The sequence below is a fragment of the Pithys albifrons genome, chromosome 3, assembly GCF_047495875.1.
Source record: "Pithys albifrons albifrons isolate INPA30051 chromosome 3, PitAlb_v1, whole genome shotgun sequence".
NCBI classification, from domain to species: Eukaryota; Metazoa; Chordata; class Aves; order Passeriformes; family Thamnophilidae; genus Pithys; species Pithys albifrons.
This window is the reverse complement of record NC_092460.1, coordinates 92704620-92723686: the sequence shown is the minus strand read 5'-3', so window position 1 is coordinate 92723686 and position 19067 is coordinate 92704620. Positions and strand designations below refer to the sequence as shown.

At 37.3% G+C, this 19067-nt stretch overlaps 1 protein-coding gene across 13 annotated transcripts in view; it reads left to right on the top strand.

Annotated features, from left to right (window-relative positions):
* PCLO (piccolo presynaptic cytomatrix protein) overlaps positions 1 to 19067 on the top strand; it is a 341027-nt gene that overhangs the window by 151888 nt on the left and 170072 nt on the right. For all 13 annotated transcript variants that reach the window (XM_071552738.1, XM_071552733.1, XM_071552734.1 and 10 more), the window contains exons 5-6: positions 3389 to 8465; positions 8841 to 10852. In XM_071552738.1, coding sequence (XP_071408839.1) covers positions 3389 to 8465; positions 8841 to 10852 — 7089 coding nt within the window. The remainder of the gene's footprint in view (positions 1 to 3388; positions 8466 to 8840; positions 10853 to 19067) is intronic.

The following is a 19067-nucleotide window of genomic DNA, read 5'->3' as shown; positions in this document are numbered from 1 at the left end:
AAATGAATTTGACATGAGATCATTTTTATCATTAATTAAAGAGGTTGTCTTTGCTGTTTTTGAAGTCCTATCTGGATGAAGCTTTTATAAGTATCCTTCTTCCTCATGTCTCAAGAAGATCCTCCCATCAATGTCTGTATTAGAGCCAAATTTGTCCCATATTAAGTAGGCAAATTTTCAGAGTAACTGCTATTCAAATAGTCAGAAAAGTCCAGTAATTCAATACATACAAAAGTGCTTCCTACTTTACAAGAAAAAAGTGGATTTTTTCTTATTGATTAAAATGCATCTTTGTTCTCAAAAAATTGTGGAATATATATATATGATTATTAGTAACATTTTTCCTACACTATTTTGTATTTATCCAAAAATCTTATGTTTGCAAGTTTAACAATTATGTTGGGTTTGTGTATGTTATGGCCAAACCTGTAGAAATTAAGTTACTAGTCATTTAAGAATAGATGTAGCTATTGAAATATCCTAGTTCTCAGACTGCATGAAATAGGGGGAAAAAGCCCAAAGACCAAATATTATTTATGGTAAGATACATGCATATTGATCTCAAAACATGATGTGCAGGATAATTTTTGCATGACGTACCATGGGACAGGCAATGATGCATACAAAAATGATATTCATATTTTGGTAACCTTAAAATGTTTCTCATCACATTTATTTCTAGTGATAAAAGAAATCTGTCCTTATAGTAGATCTTTTTCTTCTCCTAAGTGTACAAAGAGAAGACATTCCCATATTCAGTTTCCAGTTTTTCATAGCAGCTGTGTGATCACATACACTGAGGTTCGACACCAGGGTGGGCAACCACAATATTCATTTTCCATCTCCTCTGAAGTCGTTCCATGACTATTGTTGTCTACCTTTTTCTGTTCTTAACTGTTTGGTTCATGCCTTCTGTCTCTCTGTGCTTTACAACTGACTCTATCATTTCATCTCTTTGTGGAGAAACAAGACTTAAGAGATTCACTTTCACTAAGTGAATGCATCCTTCCTGTCCATCAGCTCCTAGGAGACCTTCCAGGCTTGAAAAATGTTTGCATTTTTTGGTAGTTCATCTAAATTGATCACAGTGTGTTTTGTTGGCTATGTCTTTAAAAGTATGAACACATTGGTCATAAAAGAATAAACAGCAATCAAAGGTCATAGGTGACATTGTAGCGAGGGGCCTGATATTTAGAGAGGGAAAAGTTCCTTGGTTTTAATGATGTATATATATATAGATATAGATATATAGATATATATAGATATATATATAATTTTTTTTAAATAGCCCCATAAATTCCTATTAAAAATTTCTTTTTTAATAAAGGGGAAAAATGTAAATATAACATACAAATCTTGAAATTTTTAACTATACTTAGTTATTGAATTTTTGTATAGACTATACATAATTCTGTCCTTAAGGGCTGGAGAATATCCAAGAGTACATTTTTCAGAATAGTGAGTGCTGAAGTTTTCAAACAGTGATCTTCCCAAAGTTGTTTGAAGTACTGTATGTACTCCATGTTTATGTATTAATCACAGCCTTATTATTCAAGAAGTCTCTAGAAATATTTTTGACACATTGGATATCTAATTACAATGGATTTTGTTGTGATATCAGATATTTGGTGTTGCAATATTGGGTAGTATGTTGGTAAAAACATGTAGTTTATATTCACTGTAGTATCTGATTTTGCAAAGCATATAATAAATCACTCCTGTGAAATGATGATTACTTAATAAAATACTAACTAGTATATTCCTGTAATAATATTTTAGTGTTTTAATGCAGGATTATGTTCAGAGGGATATGTCTAAAAGCAAGAAAAGGTACCTTAAATGTAAACTGAATAAAGGAAAAAAAAGGTTTTTAAGACTAAAATAACTGACATTAACAAATACCTGGTATTTTGGTATTAAATGTAACTTTAGTGTGAATAAATATTTGAAAATACTTGTAATTGATAGTAACTTAACATGAGTATAAATGCAACTTTAAATTATAATTAACATTTATGGTAATTTTCCTAATGCATTTATTTCACAGTACTTTTAAAATTAGTTTTCAATTAAAAGTATTTCCAAGGAATTGATAAATCAAAGCTTTAAGTAAATGCTTTGCTGTACTTCAGAAGTCATTGGCTAGGATTGACAAAGCCATAACTAATATAAAGACGGCAAGATATTATTAAAATCAGGAGACTTTCAGATGCTTGTTCTCAAATTGCTAGTGGAGGTGGGGACACTTCATAGGATTGTCAGCTGTGAGGGCAGATAATATGACCTGTATTTTGGACAGTGAGGTGTTTGTTAACTGAACGGTGGGATACTTTCACTAAGAGTATTTCATATCTGAGAGAAGCAGGAGGGAAACTGATGCAGAAATACTTGTTGTAGGATATCTTTAGCATTTTTTTTATTTAAAAAAGGTGGTAGTGCTGCCTGTCAGTTGGAATGGCATAGAAGGATCTGGAAGCTAGGATGACTAAGGGTGTTTAATTAGGGATGAGAAAGAAAACATTGGTTCTGATGCTCTGTCAGGTGTGTCTGCCTTGTTTGCTTCCTCTAATCGATAGCTGACCATCCTGCTTTCCTCCCTACAATTGCCCTTCCCTTTTAGCAGATTACCTCTGCATTACCGATTTACTGAGAAACTTCTTTTTTATGAGGTACTCAGAAAATATTTATACAGTGCCCAGTTGTATATGTAGGAACGTTCCAAATTGCATTAAATCATGCTTCATATGCTCTATGTATTCAGTTGGATGTTGCAATGTGTTATACTTCAATAAACAAAATTAAACCACAGGTCCAAAATTTGAGAAGGTTAACATATTGATAGACAATTTTAAAAGATTAAATGGGCAAAAAAAATGAGCAGATCCCAGAAATTCTGCAGGCATTTGTCAAGCCGTATTGATTTGTATCTAGAACCATGTAGGCAGCTTTGACACATAATAATTACAATCTTCATATAAATTAACCTTCGAACAACTTGTTCCATACATATGTGAGCAAATGACAGATTATCATTAGTAAGTGCTGTGAAAACATATATATATATAAATATATATATATATATAAATATATATATATAAATATATATATATCAACTTTTTATTTTAAAAAATAGAAAATTATCTTGTAACTAGTAAAGTCAGTGGCCAGTGTGAACAACCATGCAAAGCTTAGTTACATTCAATGTAAAAAATAAAAATTTGGGGGATTTCTCGTATTATTTTAAGAGCTTTGAATAACAAAATTAGTGTTCAGTCTTCGTCTGAGACATTAACTCATCTTTTAAAAAAATCACATGTATTTAATTGCAAGGAGACATTAAGTATTTATATATAAGTATATACATACGCGTATGTATTTATTTTTTTAGGAAAAGGAGGATGACAAATCAGACACATCAAGCTCTCAGCAACAGAAAAGTCCACAAGGTCTGAGTGACACCGGGTATTCTTCTGATGGGATATCAAGTTCACTTGGTGAAATTCCAAGTCATATCCCCACTGATGAAAAGGATTTACTCAGAGAAACTTATAAAAAAGATGCTATTCCACAAGAAAGTCCACCAAGCCCCTCAGATCTAGCTAAACTGGAAAGTACTGTACTGTCAATTTTGGAAGCTCAGGCAAGCACTCTTTCTGATGAAAAATCTGTGAAAAGCAAAGAGCTTTCTGAAACATATGGTGAACAGACAAAGGATCAACATAAAATAAAGCCTTTGCCAGTCACTCCAGAATCCTACAGTTCAGATGAGGAAGACTTAGAAGCTATTAAAGGTGAAGAAACCATTGTAGAAGAGGGCAAAGGAAGTGCTTCCTCCCAGGCAGACTACAAGGAAGCACGTGAAGGAGATGACGTAACAGCAAGAAGACAACGCTATGACTCTGTGGAAGACAGCAGTGAGAGTGAAAACTCGCCTGTCCCAAGGAGAAAAAGAAGAGCTAGTGTTGGTTCTTCAAGCAGTGATGAGTACAAACGAGATGACAGCCAGGGATCAGGTGATGAGGAAGATTTCATTAGAAAACAGATTATGGAGATGAGTGCTGATGAAGATGCTTCGGGTTCTGAAGATGATGAATTCATCAGAAATCAACTCAAAGAGATCAGTGCAGCTGAAAGCCAAAAGAAAGAGGAAGTGAAAAGCAAAGCCAAAGGAACAGCTGGAAAACATAGAAGAATAGTACGGAAAAGTAGTGCGGGCTATGATGAGGATGCAGGAAGAAGACATTCATGGCATGATGATGATGATGAGACTTTTGATGAAAGCCCAGAGCCAAAATACAGGGAAAGTAAAAGTCAAGACAGTGAAGAACTTGCAATAACAGGAGGAGGAGGCCTTCGACGTTTCAAAACAATAGAATTAAATAGTACAATAACAAACAAATATTCTGAAGCATCTGAACAACAGAAAGGTATTCTGTATTTTGATGAAGAGCCTGAGCTAGAGATGGAGAGTCTTACAGATTCACCAGAAGATAGATCTAGAGGAGAAGGATCTTCTAGTTTACATGCTTCTAGTTTCACACCAGGTACATCTCCTACTTCAGTGTCATCACTTGACGAAGATAGTGACAGCAGTCCTAGTCACAAAAAACTGGGAGGGGAAAGCAAGCAACAGCGCAAAGCCAGGCATCGGACACATGGTCCTCTTCTTCCAACTATTGAAGATTCTTCAGAAGAAGAAGAACTGCGAGAAGAGGAAGAACTTCTAAAGGAACAAGAGAAACAGCGTGAATTAGAACAGCAACAAAGAAAAAGTTCTAGCAAAAAATCTAAAAAGGACAAGGATGAACTAAGAGCCCAGAGAAGAAGAGAACGCCCAAAGACTCCACCAAGTAATCTTTCTCCCATTGAAGATGCTTCTCCAACAGAAGAATTAAGACAGGCAGCAGAAATGGAAGAGCTGCACAGATCTTCGTGTTCTGAATATTCACCCAGTATTGAGTCAGATCCTGAAGGATTTGAAATCAGCCCAGAAAAAATAATAGAAGTGCAAAAAGTTTACAAGTTACCCACTGCTGTGTCTCTCTACTCACCAACAGATGAACAACCACTCGGACTCCCTAAAGAAGAGAGTGCTCAAAAGACATTGAAAAGTGCTGAAGAGGTATATGAGGAGATGATGCATAAGTCCAAATCATTTCAAATTGCAAATGAAAAAGATGAAATATTTGAAAAAGAATCTTTATATGGTGGAATGCTTATAGAGGATTATATTTACGAATCTTTAGTAGAGGATACTTACAATGGAAGTATTGATACTAATCTTGTCATGAGACAAGATGAGAGCAGTGAATATATGCAACAGAGAGGAAAAGATAAAAAAACAAGAGCTTCAGAACAGGTCTATGATGAACCACAGAAAATTACTGATATAGAGAAAGACTTCTATAATATTGAGACTTTACATACTATTGTGCCTCAAGAAGATATTGTTTCTAGTTCTTACATTATCCCAGAAAGTCATGAAATAGTTGTATTAGACAGCACAGTAACTTCTACCACTGAGGAAAAGCAGTTGTTAGATGCAGAAGCTGCTTATGAAGAGCTTATGAAAAGACAGAAAATGCAGCTAACCCCAGGATCCAGTCCAACACAACCAACTTCAGATTCCATTCCCACATCTGATACAAAGGTATCTGGTGTTGGAGACATAGTGGATAGTACATCCTTAACCTCAAGCACTACTTCAGCAATTTCAGATGTATCACCTGTCAGTAGCACAGCACTTTCTATTCCAGATGTTAAAATAACTCAACATTTTACAGCAGAGGAAATTGAAGATGAATACTTAACAGATTATGCCAGAGAAATTCAGGAAATAATTTCTCATGAAACATCAATATTGACATACTCTGAGACATCTGAAGGTGCTGCATCGGTTTTACCTTCTGATACAGCTTCCTTAACATCATCTACATCTTCAGTTTGTACCACGGATAGTTCATCACCTATAGATAGTGCAGCCACAGGTTTTGTAGGTATAGCAGATGCTGTAAGTAAACCAGCAGATACTGTAAGTAAACCAGCAGATGTTGAAGGTGTCAGTATAATAACCCAGGTTCCCTTAACACCTGCAAAAGAGTACTCTGAAGTGAGCATGCCTTATGAATCTGTTACCGGAGCCACTAAAAAGCCATCCATAGCATCAGATAAGGAGAGTGTGGATCAAGTTGCAGTTTGTTTGCCTGAAACTGCACCTTCAGTAGTGGCAACTACAGTTACAAAACCCAAGGAATATGCAGCTGATGCCATTTCCTTTGATACTTCCAAAGCAGAGAAGGAAGCAGCTAGAAAAATGAAAAGTACAGTAGAGGCTGAGAGTTTCAAAATTCATCATGAAGAGCCACACAAAGAATTGGGTGTTATGACAAGGATTGATTTGACTAGTGCTACATCTGAGCAACCACCTATATGTATAACATCAGTAGCAGTTACAAAGCCTGCATCTGAAACACCTTCTGAACCCACTCACACAGTTGTAAGTAAGACCAGCATGGTCCCTGTGCCTTCCTCAGCTCCTGTTGTTTCAGCCAAAGTATTCTCTCTTTTTAGAAGCTCTTCTTTGGATTCTTCTGCACAACCTTCTCCACCTCCACCTCCTCCTCCACCACCACCACCTCCACCACCATTACCACCTCCACCTATTTTACCCAAGCCAGCCTTTTATCCCAAAAAGAAGTCACAGATTAAGACTCCAGCAGCAACAGCTCCCACAGTGGTCCCTTCAGTCACAACTGTTCCAACACTAGAGTCCACAGCTGTGTTAAAGAATCATGTGGTAGCTATCACAAAACCATACACTCCAACACCACCTCCTGTACCTCCCAAACCATCCTCCATTCCAGCAGGGCTTGTTTTCAGTCACAGGCCCACTGAAGTAAGTAAACCTCCAATTGCTCCTAAACCAGCAGTTCCTCCACTCCCAATAACTGTTCATAAACCAGCAGAAACACAGCCCAAACCAGTAAGTTTGTCATTGACTTCAAGTATGACTCTGAATTTGGTCACGACAGCTGAATACAAAATACCGTCTCCCACTTCCCCTTTGTCTCCACACTCTAACAAATCTTCACCACGGTTGGCAAAACCCTCACAGGAAACCTATGTTGTCATCACATTGCCATCTGAGCCTGGAACTCCCACAGAAGCTATAACTAGTCAGGCTGTTACCACCTGGCCTTTAGAACCATCTCCTAAAGAACAGATTCCCCAGCCTATGCAACCAGTTTTTACTTCATCCATGAAAACTATGGAAATTCAAAGTATGGCAGGTCAGAGTATGTATATTTCAGGTGCTTTGCAAGCTATTCCTGTGTCAACACAATCAGCTTTTGAAAAATCACCTAGTTCAAAACCAGAAGTTGTAACCATGGAGGTAACCAAGACCACAGTGCCTGTGGCTAAGGGTCCAGTGCCTAGTTATGGTTTAGGTAGTGTTGCTATTACTATACCTCCAGAGCCAATACATATAGTAGATCAACCCAGATATAGAGAGAATGGAAGATTCCATCCTTTGGGTGGTGTCATAGATCTTCGCACTTTAACTAAGATGGACATTGAAATGAGAGACAGCTGCATGGATCTGTCCGCGGTTTCCATGGATGTGAGGAGGCAAATGCCAGCAAGTGACACAGGTGGGCGGCCAGTAAGTACTGTCCAGCCAGCTATAATAAACCTGAGCACTGCATGTGTGGCCGACCCTTCTCTGTCTATAGTCACTGGGACAGTAACAGTTGTGACTTGCACAGCCACTGTAAGCTACACCACCAGTACAGACAGCCTTGTGGATCTGGGACATGCAATGACAACACCACTTCAGCTAACAACATCAAAACATTTTGAGCCTGCATACAGAGTAACAAGCAGCCAGCCATTCTCTGCAGGTAGGGATGAAGTGCCAATAAATTTATCCCTGGGTACTTCAACACAGGCAGTGACATGGGCTACTACAAAGCCTGTTACTGTACCACCTGTTGGTGTTACAAATGGTTGGACTGATCTCTCCACTTCTCAGGAGCCAGCAGAGAGTGGAGCAGTTGACCTTAGCACTTCAAAATCCCACAGAACAGTAGTAACAATGGATGAAACTACTTCAGGTATTGTAACAACAGTAATAGAAGATGATGAAAAGCCTGTGGATCTCACTGCAGGGAGAAGAGCTGTCTGCTGTGATATGGTTTATAAATTGCCATTTGGTAGGAGCTGTGCAGCACAGCAGCCACCTACTACACTTCCTGAAGATCGCTTTGGCTACAGAGATGACCATTATCAGTATGATCGTTCAGGGTCATATGGCTACCGAGGAATGGGAGGTATGAAACCATCTATGTCTGACACAAATTTATCAGAAGCTGGACTGTTTGCTTACAAAAGCAAGAATAGCTTTGATTATCGAGTTGGGGCCACTGATACAGCAGTAGATCTTACTTCTGGAAGAGTAACTACAGGTCAGTATGACACAGCAGCAGATCTTTCTTTGAAATATAATTTTGATGTTCCTCACCTCATTTCAGGATAATTTTTTTTTATTGTTTTTCCCCTCCTTCTGTTGTTTTGTTTTCTTTTGGACAGTGTGACAAATTATGCTGGATTACACGTGTTTTTCATTTCTTCATTTTACATATGTGTTTGCACAGAGGTGCCTGCATGTGCCTGCATGTTCAGAAATGCTGTTTCCTTCACATCTAAAGTAAATCATTAACCTGAAGATTTGCATGCAATTTCCCATTCCCATTTATTTCATCAAGATGGGATGACTTTCAGAATCCACAGAGCAACATTCTTTTGTGGGACTGGACTGTAACTTTGCCCTGTAATTTCAGGTGAGGTTATGGATTACTCAAGCAAGACTACTGGTCCATATCCAGAGACTCGTCAGGTGACTTCTGGCCTTGGCCTCAGTACACCACCGTATTCCCAAGCAAGAATGGTATCAACTCTGGGTTCCCAGTTTGGCGTTGGAAGTGTTTTAAGATCATCCAATGGTGTTGTTTATTCTTCAGTAGCAACTCCAGTCCCATCCACATTTGCCATCACTACACAACCTGGTTCTATTTTCAGTACAACTGTCAGAGATTTACCTACTCTCCAATCAATTGACTCAGTGCCCTCTTTAGCAACTTTGCAACAGAATCAACCACTCCCACGATCATACAGTTTCCTGACAACTGTGGCAGCTGAAAAAGATAGTGCAATTACTGGCATTGATATGGAGACAGCGTTACCACCTCATACTATAGAAACTATTACCACTGAGCCAGCCAACTTGATACCTCCTTTAACAACAGCGTCTGAAGTTTATACAGATGTAGCTGATGATGAGGTTGCCCTTCTCATTGCCCCAGAAGAAGGCAAACAGCAGCAGCTTGATTTGGAACGGGAACTTCTTGAGCTTGAGAAAATTAAGCAGCAGCGCTTTGCAGAAGAGCTGGAATGGGAGCGTCAGGAAATTCAAAGATTTAGGGAACAAGAAAAGTTTATGGTGCAAAAAAAGCTTGAGGAGCTGCAATCCATGAAACATCATCTCTTATTTCAGCAGGAGGAGGAACGACAAGCTCAGTTTATGATGAGACAAGAGACATTAGCACAGCAGCAGTTGCAGCTTGAACAATTCCAACAACTTCAACAACAGCTCCACCAGCAATTAGAGGAGCAAAAACTTCGTCAAATATATCAGTATGGTTATGATCCTTCAGGAACTGGCTCACCACAAACTTCCACAGATCAAACTCTTTTGGAAGGACAGTATGCAACGACAGAAAATGGCCAATTTTGGCCTACTGATGATGTGACCACTACAGCTTCAGGAGTGCTGGGTATTGAAATTCCACAAAGCCAAGCATGGTATACAGTTCAGTCTGATGGCATTACCCAATACATACCTAGGTCTGGTATCCTAAGTTCAGTTTCAGAAATGTCTCTTAAGGATATTGATGTTAGAGAGGAGAAGCAATTGAAAAAGAGAAGTTCTATGCCAAAATTGCGTGGTCCATATGAGGAGTTTGAGGAGACCCTAGAAGAAGAGCCCCGGTGTTTCAAAAAGATAGTGGACAGTGGAGTGCAAACTGATGATGAAGATGGAGCAGACAGAGGTTACACAAACAGGAGACGGAGAACTAAGAAGAGTGTTGACACGAGTGTTCAGACAGATGATGAAGATCAAGATGAATGGGATCTTTCCAGCAAAACTAGAAGGAAGCCTCGTATAGGGAAATACAGTGAGAGTACCACTGAGGCAGACAAAGCTAAACCTTTCTCCAAAGTATCTAGTATTGCAGTTCAGACAGTGGCAGAGATTTCTGTACAAACAGAACCTGTGGGAACAATAAGAACACCTTCAATCAGGGCCCGACTGGATGCTAAGGTTGAAATCATAAAGCACATTTCAGCTCCAGAAAAGACATACAAAGGAGAAAGTTTGGGATGTCAAACAGAGTCAGAGTCAGATACTCAAAGTCCCCAATATCTGTCAGCTTCATCTCCTCAGAAAGATAAAAAACGTCCAACACCATTAGAGATAGGATACTCAACCCACCTTCGTCCAGACTCCACATTGCAGGTAGTCCCTTCCCCTCCCAAATCTCCCAAAGTTCTCTATTCACCCATTTCACCTGTTTCACCAAGCAAAGTCATAGAGTCAGCTTTTGTACCCTATGAAAAACCCATCACTGATGACATCAGCCCTCAGAAGATGCTACATGCTGACATTGCCAAGGTTCCTCCAAGCCCAAAGGCGGCAAAGATGATGCAACGCTCTATGTCTGATCCTAAGCCCCTGAGTCCCACAGCAGAAGACAGTTCCAGAGCTCAGTTTCAGTACACTGAGGGTTTTATGGTAAGAAGTATTTGCTTGCTTTTTTTTTAATATGCAATTCTACAGCTATCAGTACAGCATGAGGGCTCACACACTCATTTCCAATACCTCTGTATGTAGTCTTCTTGCACACCCTGCTGAGAATTCCAAAGGAATATCTGCTGTCTAAATAAATGGTAATTTCCTTCATTGCTCTGCCTGGAAATAGGAAAATTCATATTACAGTCTTACTAATATTCAGGAAATAACACAACAAATTCATGTTCATAATTTGGAAGGCACTTTGTGTTTTACATGGAAAATCATTAGGCAATATAGGAGTTACATGGCAAAATAGTGGTTACTGCCAATTCTTCAGAAAATTAAAAAAAATTTCTTTCAAATTGTGCAACACCCAGCTCTTGAGGCACAGTCTGTAGTTCATTTACCTTGAAATTACTGCATGTGCTTTTTGAGAGACAGATAACACTGTGTTTATGATTGCCTTCATTAGCTGTCATTTTTGACCCTCATGAGGTTTCTTAACCATTTGTGATTCTGTGGACAATCTTGTGTCCCGATGTGTACATCCTTTATCATTCCCAGACCAAAAGGTCTCATATCACAAATTCATTTTTAATTTGTTTGTTTTGGATAAGGAGGATTATAAAGCAATTATGCAAGTTTTGAAGGCTGTTTCTTATAGGGGTCAAAAGAGGCTGATATTAAGTTCAAAATTTTTCATTTCTGCAGTATTTCTTTTCCTTGAAAAATAAGACTTCATAATTTGGAATCAGATAATTATTTATGAACAAGAAGAATAAGCCTTGGCTAAAAAAATACCCTTGTAATTTGATATGTTCTTGGCTGTCCTTTTGTCTCAGACCATTCCCTTCTGTTAACTGCAGGGTCAGTCTCTTACTTGTCAGAACTCTGGAAGGATTGCCATAACTTTTATGTTCAGTTATCCATGAATACATGAGTGATTACTATAGACTAGATAGGATAAAGAGTGTTCTCTGTGTTTGATTATTTGTGGTGGCTTTCAAATGCAGAATTATCTGGTTATACCCTCCAAGGTTCCCACTATAATCAGATTCTGCAGCTTCACATATTTGTGCAGATATTAAACACTTTCTATGCTGTTACTGCATAAAAAAGAGTAACTGGAAGTTTGAAAGGAAAACTGTAGTCATGGCATTGGCACTCCATATAAACATCATTGCTTAATGCAGGATAAACACAGAGGTAGGACTTAGCACGAGCACTGAAATTGTAATGTCTTGAAGAACATTGCTTACAGATTGTGAGGAAGTGTTTGGTCCCACTCAATATTGGAGAGTGTGTGTAGTATTGTAAAATAGCCATTAGTATGGTGAAACTATTTCTGAGGACAAATTATTCAGTTCACTTATTTCATAGATACATATGTATTTAATATGAATTGCATGCTTTGTATGATGGATGGTAAATTCTATAAACAGCTGATTGTTTAAAGGCTTTTACAGTAGAGTTTGGCATGTACAGTATTCTTTTATGAGACATGGAAACAAAGGGCCTGTACACCATTGTTTCTTTTTTACCAGTATTTTTTTTAGTTTTGTCTTGGGCCCAAACAGCAAAGAACTATATTGTTCTCAAGAGTATGCAACCCTCAAGCAGAAAATAGCCCATGTCTCAAAGTAGTTACAGTCTAAATAAATGAGGGGAAGATTTTTACGCAACATGTGGGTGCAAGTAGACAAGTGCAAGGACAGTAAAGAAACTTCCATGAATATAAAGTGGACTGCACTAACTGTGCCATGCAGCACATGGTGAGGAAGCTGCTCTGTAAGCCTGCTGTGACCGTCATGGCTGCCTTCAGCTTTGGAGTTATGCTAAGCATTAAGCTTGTGGAAAGTTTTGTTAATTATATATCAGAGATTCAGTTCTCTTACGTTGAGGTCAGGTACATGAAATTTGTACAATGCCCACAACAGCTAAAGTGTTTGTTAATTCTTGGCATACACTTTTGTGTGTCCTGACTGGAGAGTTCCTAGTTATAATAAGGGAGAGGTAAAAGAGATTAGTTCTATCATTCAAAAGGGTGAAGGTCAGTACAGAAAAACTTACAAAAGAGCTCACTCTGGAAAAGAGAATTTACTAGAGCTGAACATAAAAGAATAAAATGGAAATGAAAGATTGATCTTTCACTACCTAAGGGAAATAGAATATGTATATGAATATTTTTTGCATGGATAGATATCCCATCACTTTTTTATTAGTTCATCTCTCAGGGTTATGTCTGTGTCTGCATTCATAAACATTGCAGGAGAAAAGAGTGTTCATGTGTTCAGGTACATGATTCACAGGCTTTTGTTTTTAATGACAGTTGAACAAAAACATTGATCCTTATGCAATTGGTGGGACTAAAGGAGGAAGAATAAAATTGGTCTCTTTCTAAGATTTACTATGAAATGATACCTTCTCCTTCAGACAGTGCACTTTAATCATTCATGCATTTCTTGCAATGGGAAATGTTTTTTTTACAATGTTTCAGGGAAAGAGATTATGGCGACTATGATTAAATGATTGGATTGTCTCTCTATGTTTTAGAACAGCTGATTTAAATATAATTTTCCTCTTTAATGCATCTCTTAAAGGAAATTATTGCCATGTTTTATCTAATCTAGTCTAAGTGAAAGGCTGAAAAGTAACCTGGTAGCTAGTCACATAATGATAAAAATCTAGATAACATTGCTTTCAATGACGGCACATTTAATTTTCAGATAACAAGTTATGTGTTTACATTACCTTTTCATTTACTTGTCTATCATATTCTTTGTATCTGTGAACACTTGAATGAGTATAGATGGTGACTTTGCATTAATCCAAAGTAAAAGTATTACTTACCATTTTGTTCCCTTTTGTAGCTCTCATGTGCTCTACATTTATGTGATATACATTAGGTGTAGCTGAGTAAAAAAAAATAAAATTGGGAACTGTATATTGTCAGCACCAAAAAAAGTTGTGAAAGCTGCCCATTTGGCATTGACATGTGCAAAGATACCTAATTTTGCTGTTTCGTGAGCTTTGTGTCTCTTGAGCTTCCTGTGTCAATGAATTCCCCAGCACTGACTTTGATAGACTGCCCAGTAGTTCAGCATGGTAGGATTGCATGGAGTGAATAGGCATAGGAATAGTTTCTATGAGAATACTGGGAAGTGTCAGTAGAGTTTGGAAGTGGAGATTTAAGTCCATCCATTCAGCAGCAACAAAAGAATTGCAAGTACCTGTCTAGTTTAATAAAGAAATAGCTTTACACCAGTGCATCACAGAATCAAGTCACATGCCAGTCACAGCCATCTTTAGCACTTGTACATATTACATATGAAAAATCGAAGATGGAAGTTGTCTTCCTTTTGCCTTTGGATGCAAACTGCCTGCTCAATGAAACTGAAGCAAATTGCAGAAGATCTTGCACATGACCTGTCACACATAAAACATCTACAGATAAGCAATGCACAGACTCAGCAGAAGTGTTTTTATTCGTGAAACTAATGCAAAGACACAGCTGTCAACAGCCTGTCAGCTTTAGGGTCATAACTGCATTTAAGCTTTAACACTTAGAGTAAATTCTATCAGTATGTTTATTAAGAGATTTAACAGATTTTTAATGAGGTTTTATCTGATGTGATTTGTCATACTTGTAAGGTAAATATAATTCAGGTCTATATAATATAGTAAAAAAAAAAATTTTTTTCAAGCAAATTCTCCCCCAAAATGTTTTTATTTAGGTAAGAAATTCAGGTCTTTGTATGGTACTGCAACAAGAACAGAATTGATTTTATACTTAAGAGTGTAAATTTGTTTAGATTGCTTTAACAGCACATTAATTTGTATCTTATCTTCTACAGTATTCCAAAGTATTCAACTTTAAAATTGAAGGTTAAGACTTCAGCGATTTCACAGAATCATAGAATGGTTTGTTGGAAGGGACCTAAAGGATCATCTAGTCCAAACCTCCCCTGCCATGGACAGGGACACTTTCCACTACACCAGGTTGTTCCAATTGCCATCTAACCTGGCCTTGAACACTTCCAGGGATGGGGCATCCACAACTAACCTTTATAGTGTCAGACATGATGTACATTTGGGCACTGAAGAGGGAAAACAAGGTACTTGCTCTCAGTAGAATTAAAACCTTCCATATATCATATAAAGGAAGTTTTTCTTGTTTATTCAGGACTAAGCTGATCACCGGACATGTAGTACAGTGAGGGATGTTCTGCTTGGGTAATGAATACAGAGAAAGAGTAGGAATGGTTTGAAGTTGGGTATTTCTGTTTGCTTACCTTCCTCGGAAGCAGGGACTATATTAATTTCTTTGTATCATGCCATATTTTCAGGTAGCATAATTCTCCTGTTGATGGAGCACTGGACATTGCTCTTTCCCTTGGTTTCTTGATATGTGAGCTTAATTCCAGCTAAAAGGAGTTGATACTTTGCTATAGGTCTTATAGTTACTGTAAAATATTCAGAAGTGTTTTGTGGCCTGAGACCTAGGTGGTCACATGATTGTAACTGCAAAAGGCTTAATTCAGTGACTTCAATATTCCATTTTTGTCCCATGATTCAGCCCAGAGAAAGGAAATAACATTTCCCCACCCCCCACCCCCCGTAAAAAGAAGCCACTATCTCTTGCAGAAACATCTGCTATTTGGGCTATGTACAGATGGATGTTGAGTGAGGAACCATCTTTGGCAGTATCTAAATTTAAAGTGCAAATATTTTTTTTTAACTTTGCTTGTAAGTGGCATCTTTGGGCTGTGGTTTAATTAAAATATGGGCAACTGGTCCTTCATTTTGTCTGGGAGCAGCCTGGATTCCATTGTTCTTATGGTTTGGAGGCACTTTTTGAACTGCACATGCAGGTCTGGCTGACAATGTGTTCATATACTTAGCAGTAGATGAGGTCACCAGCTCTGAATGAGGTTTATTCATTTCTTATGGACAGGAGATCTCATTTTGATATTGAATTCAGGCTAGCAATCTAGAGGAGTGGATCTTCCCCTCTGAGTTCCTTTTGTGCTTGAGTATAGTCACACTCCTTTTTTGTGTGCTTCAAACAAATTTGCTGCGAAATGAGTTGAAAAGATAATCTTACATCTAGAAACAATTCTTGACAATTGTATCCCTGTTAAAATAGTAAATTAGGACTTATCTAACTTCTTCTCTAACCATGAGGTTTTAGGTAGATTTATAAATATATTTTCCACTAATCATCTAAATTATTTACAATTGAGAGTTCTGTTAACATTTCAAGCTACTGCTTCCTGCTCAGTATTTGAAATCCTTTGGAATAACATTTATGTGACTGAAATGAGGCATCTTTTTTCCATCTGCCAGGTTTTTAAAAGGGACAGAATATCCCACATTTGGTCAACATGTCATATAAATATTTTTTTCTAAAACACATTTAAGTGGATCAGTCTTTCCTGCTTAATACTTTTATATTAGTTGATTTCACACCTTCTCTAGCGAACCAAGGGACATTCATGCATAATAGAAAATCTTCACAATGTTCATTCTTTTTCCTTAACAATCTTTTATAAAGTACGAGATTTATGGTTGAGTTGACAAAGAGCCTAAGTTTTATGTTACTTGGGCCTTTTCTCACCTGCTGTCAGCTTATGTATCTTCCTATTTAGCCACTTTCATACATACATTAAAGAAAGCATCACTGGCCACAAATGCAATCCCTCAGTCTTTTGTCTTCCATAAACACAAAGAAGAATGAAGGTACAATAATATCTTTGTGCTTGTTTTTAATTGACTTTGTTATCACAGTTATCCATTTTACGAATTCTTGGAGTTTTGTGTGTGGAAAGAGCTAAAAATGAAGTTCCTGTTTAATCAATACAGTGTAAAAATGTATACAATGGAACTAAGAAGACACGAAGAATGACAGAGTGGCACACATTGATGACCAAGTTTTGGCCTACTTCAGCTCTGTTTTGCTTCAGATCATCCTTTCCTATCAAGCCACATATCACAGTATTTAGTGTGAATAAGTAGTAGGAGGGTAAAATTTCTACTAGTGAATTGTCTGACTGAAATCAAAAGAGAATTTCTTTACGTGTTCTGCTGATAATTTTGGCTTCCTGCATTTTATTCTTTCTACTATTTTGTGAGCATCTGTGACTGAAGCTCTGAATACTGAGAAAATGAACCTACATCCTCCAAAAGGAGCGGATGACCAATGTGTAAAAAATCTTCAGTAGAAAGAAAGTGCTGTTGTGCTTTGTTAGCAAGTAGTTTGGTTTGGGAAAAGCAGAACAATAGACTGAATTAGCTGATGCTAAATTATCTGCAAGTATACTGTGTTGTTGACCAAGAGGAGCCAGTCATTAGTTTGGACTGTTTTTTCCTACTGGGTTTTGAGGGTGTTTGAGATAAACTTAGGACAGAGCTTCCTGTTGAGTTTTCTCCAGGAGAAAGCTAGTTTGTATGCAGGAAAACCTCCCTGCAAACTGTAACAATGTGCACTAAGTAGAGAAAACCAGTTTATTACTGTCTAAGTAGTCCATCTCATGGCAAAATGAAAGCCTTAATTCCAACACTCTTCTCTGCAATTTTATTAATATTTTATTATTATTAAATGTTGTCTTGATCAGCCAAATGTGATTAAATGTTTCTTGATAGTGATCCAAGACCAGGAAAAAACAATTATAGCTCACATGACCTATATGAACATTGCTAAAGCAAGCCCACTGTAGGGCTACAGTACATCCAAAAATTGTTATCAGATATAATTAAATGCAACAAAATACTCAGAACACTAAAAAGGTGTTCTGTATACCTCTTCATTCTCCACTGTGTGAATAGTCACCTTTTCTCTCCATATTAGACCTCTAGAATACTCCTTTAACTCACATCCGTGCATTTAAAATTCTCTGGGTTTTTTTTTTTTTGCTTTTGGGTTGTTTGTTATTAGAAAAGGTTCAAAGTATGCCAGTATTGAGATAATTATTCTGTATAATCAATTTCTTTCAAATGTAAAGGGCTCAATCTCCATTATATTCTGATACATGGGTGTACTTTCACCAGGGACATACTTATCCATCGTTTATTTTTGGCATATGAGATTTTAAAAATTTCAAAACTCTGCATCTTCCCCTAAGTATAAATATGAGAAATATGTGCAGAGCTAGGTATACCCCATATAATCATCCCAAAAAGAAAAAATAATAAAACGATGACATGAAGGTGGCCCAGTAATCTTTGGGCTACATGTGTGTATGTTTGTAATAGTCATCACGACATTATAAGCTTTGCAAATTTTATACTAGAGCTCTGCATTTCTTTTTTTTATCTTTAGAAATACTGGCCAGACCAGATTTTCTTGTGCTATCAGTGTTTCAAATTGCAGTGTGGGCTAATAACATCTAACAGTTTGTGTTGGTTTTTGTTTGTTTGTTTGGGGGGGTGTTTGTTTGCTTTTTTAATAAGGCCTGCCTATGTTAGAACTAACTTTACTTTGGTTCTGATCCTCGAAAATCCTTCTATTCAGGTCTTGCTTTTCTGAGTAAGTGATTTCATATTAAAAATAATTTGTTAAGATAGACATATGATTTCACATACTGATGCTGCAAGATCAAATTTTACCATGAAATATTGGGAAAAATAGTCCCTTCTACTGTACTTATTTGCTTTTTTACTCCAATGCAACATTATTTATTGATAAGCTAATTGTTTTCAATGGTAATTTTTAAATGGGAGTTTACTTGCCATGTACCAGCTGGAAGTAGATATCTTAGATCAAACTGGTCACTATCAAACTGGAAAGCAGTTTGGAGTGGGTCTAAAAGGGCTTGTCATAGGTTTGATTCTTTAATAATTCAGTTGCAATTTAAAGTATGGGGAAAGCACTCGCATAGCGTTTTCAGATCAATATGGGCAACACAATTACTTAGGAAAGTAGAATTGCAATTCAGAGCAATGTTACAAAATTCCAGCAATGATACTGACATTACAGGTACAAGAGGGAGAAAAAAAACAAACAAGAAATATTGCTGATTAGGCAATAGCAGTAGTGAAAATGTTCCAGTGTAGTAGCAAAAGTTCAGACTTAATATGGCTTAAAAATATGAAGTGCTTGCATGACAAGGTAGTGATGTTCTTGGGAAATAGTGACAACTTCTTCATGCTCAGGATAAGTGTTGTAGTTTTGTCCTTCTCAGTGGCTGGTGAGACTTCAGCTGTAATACTACATGCA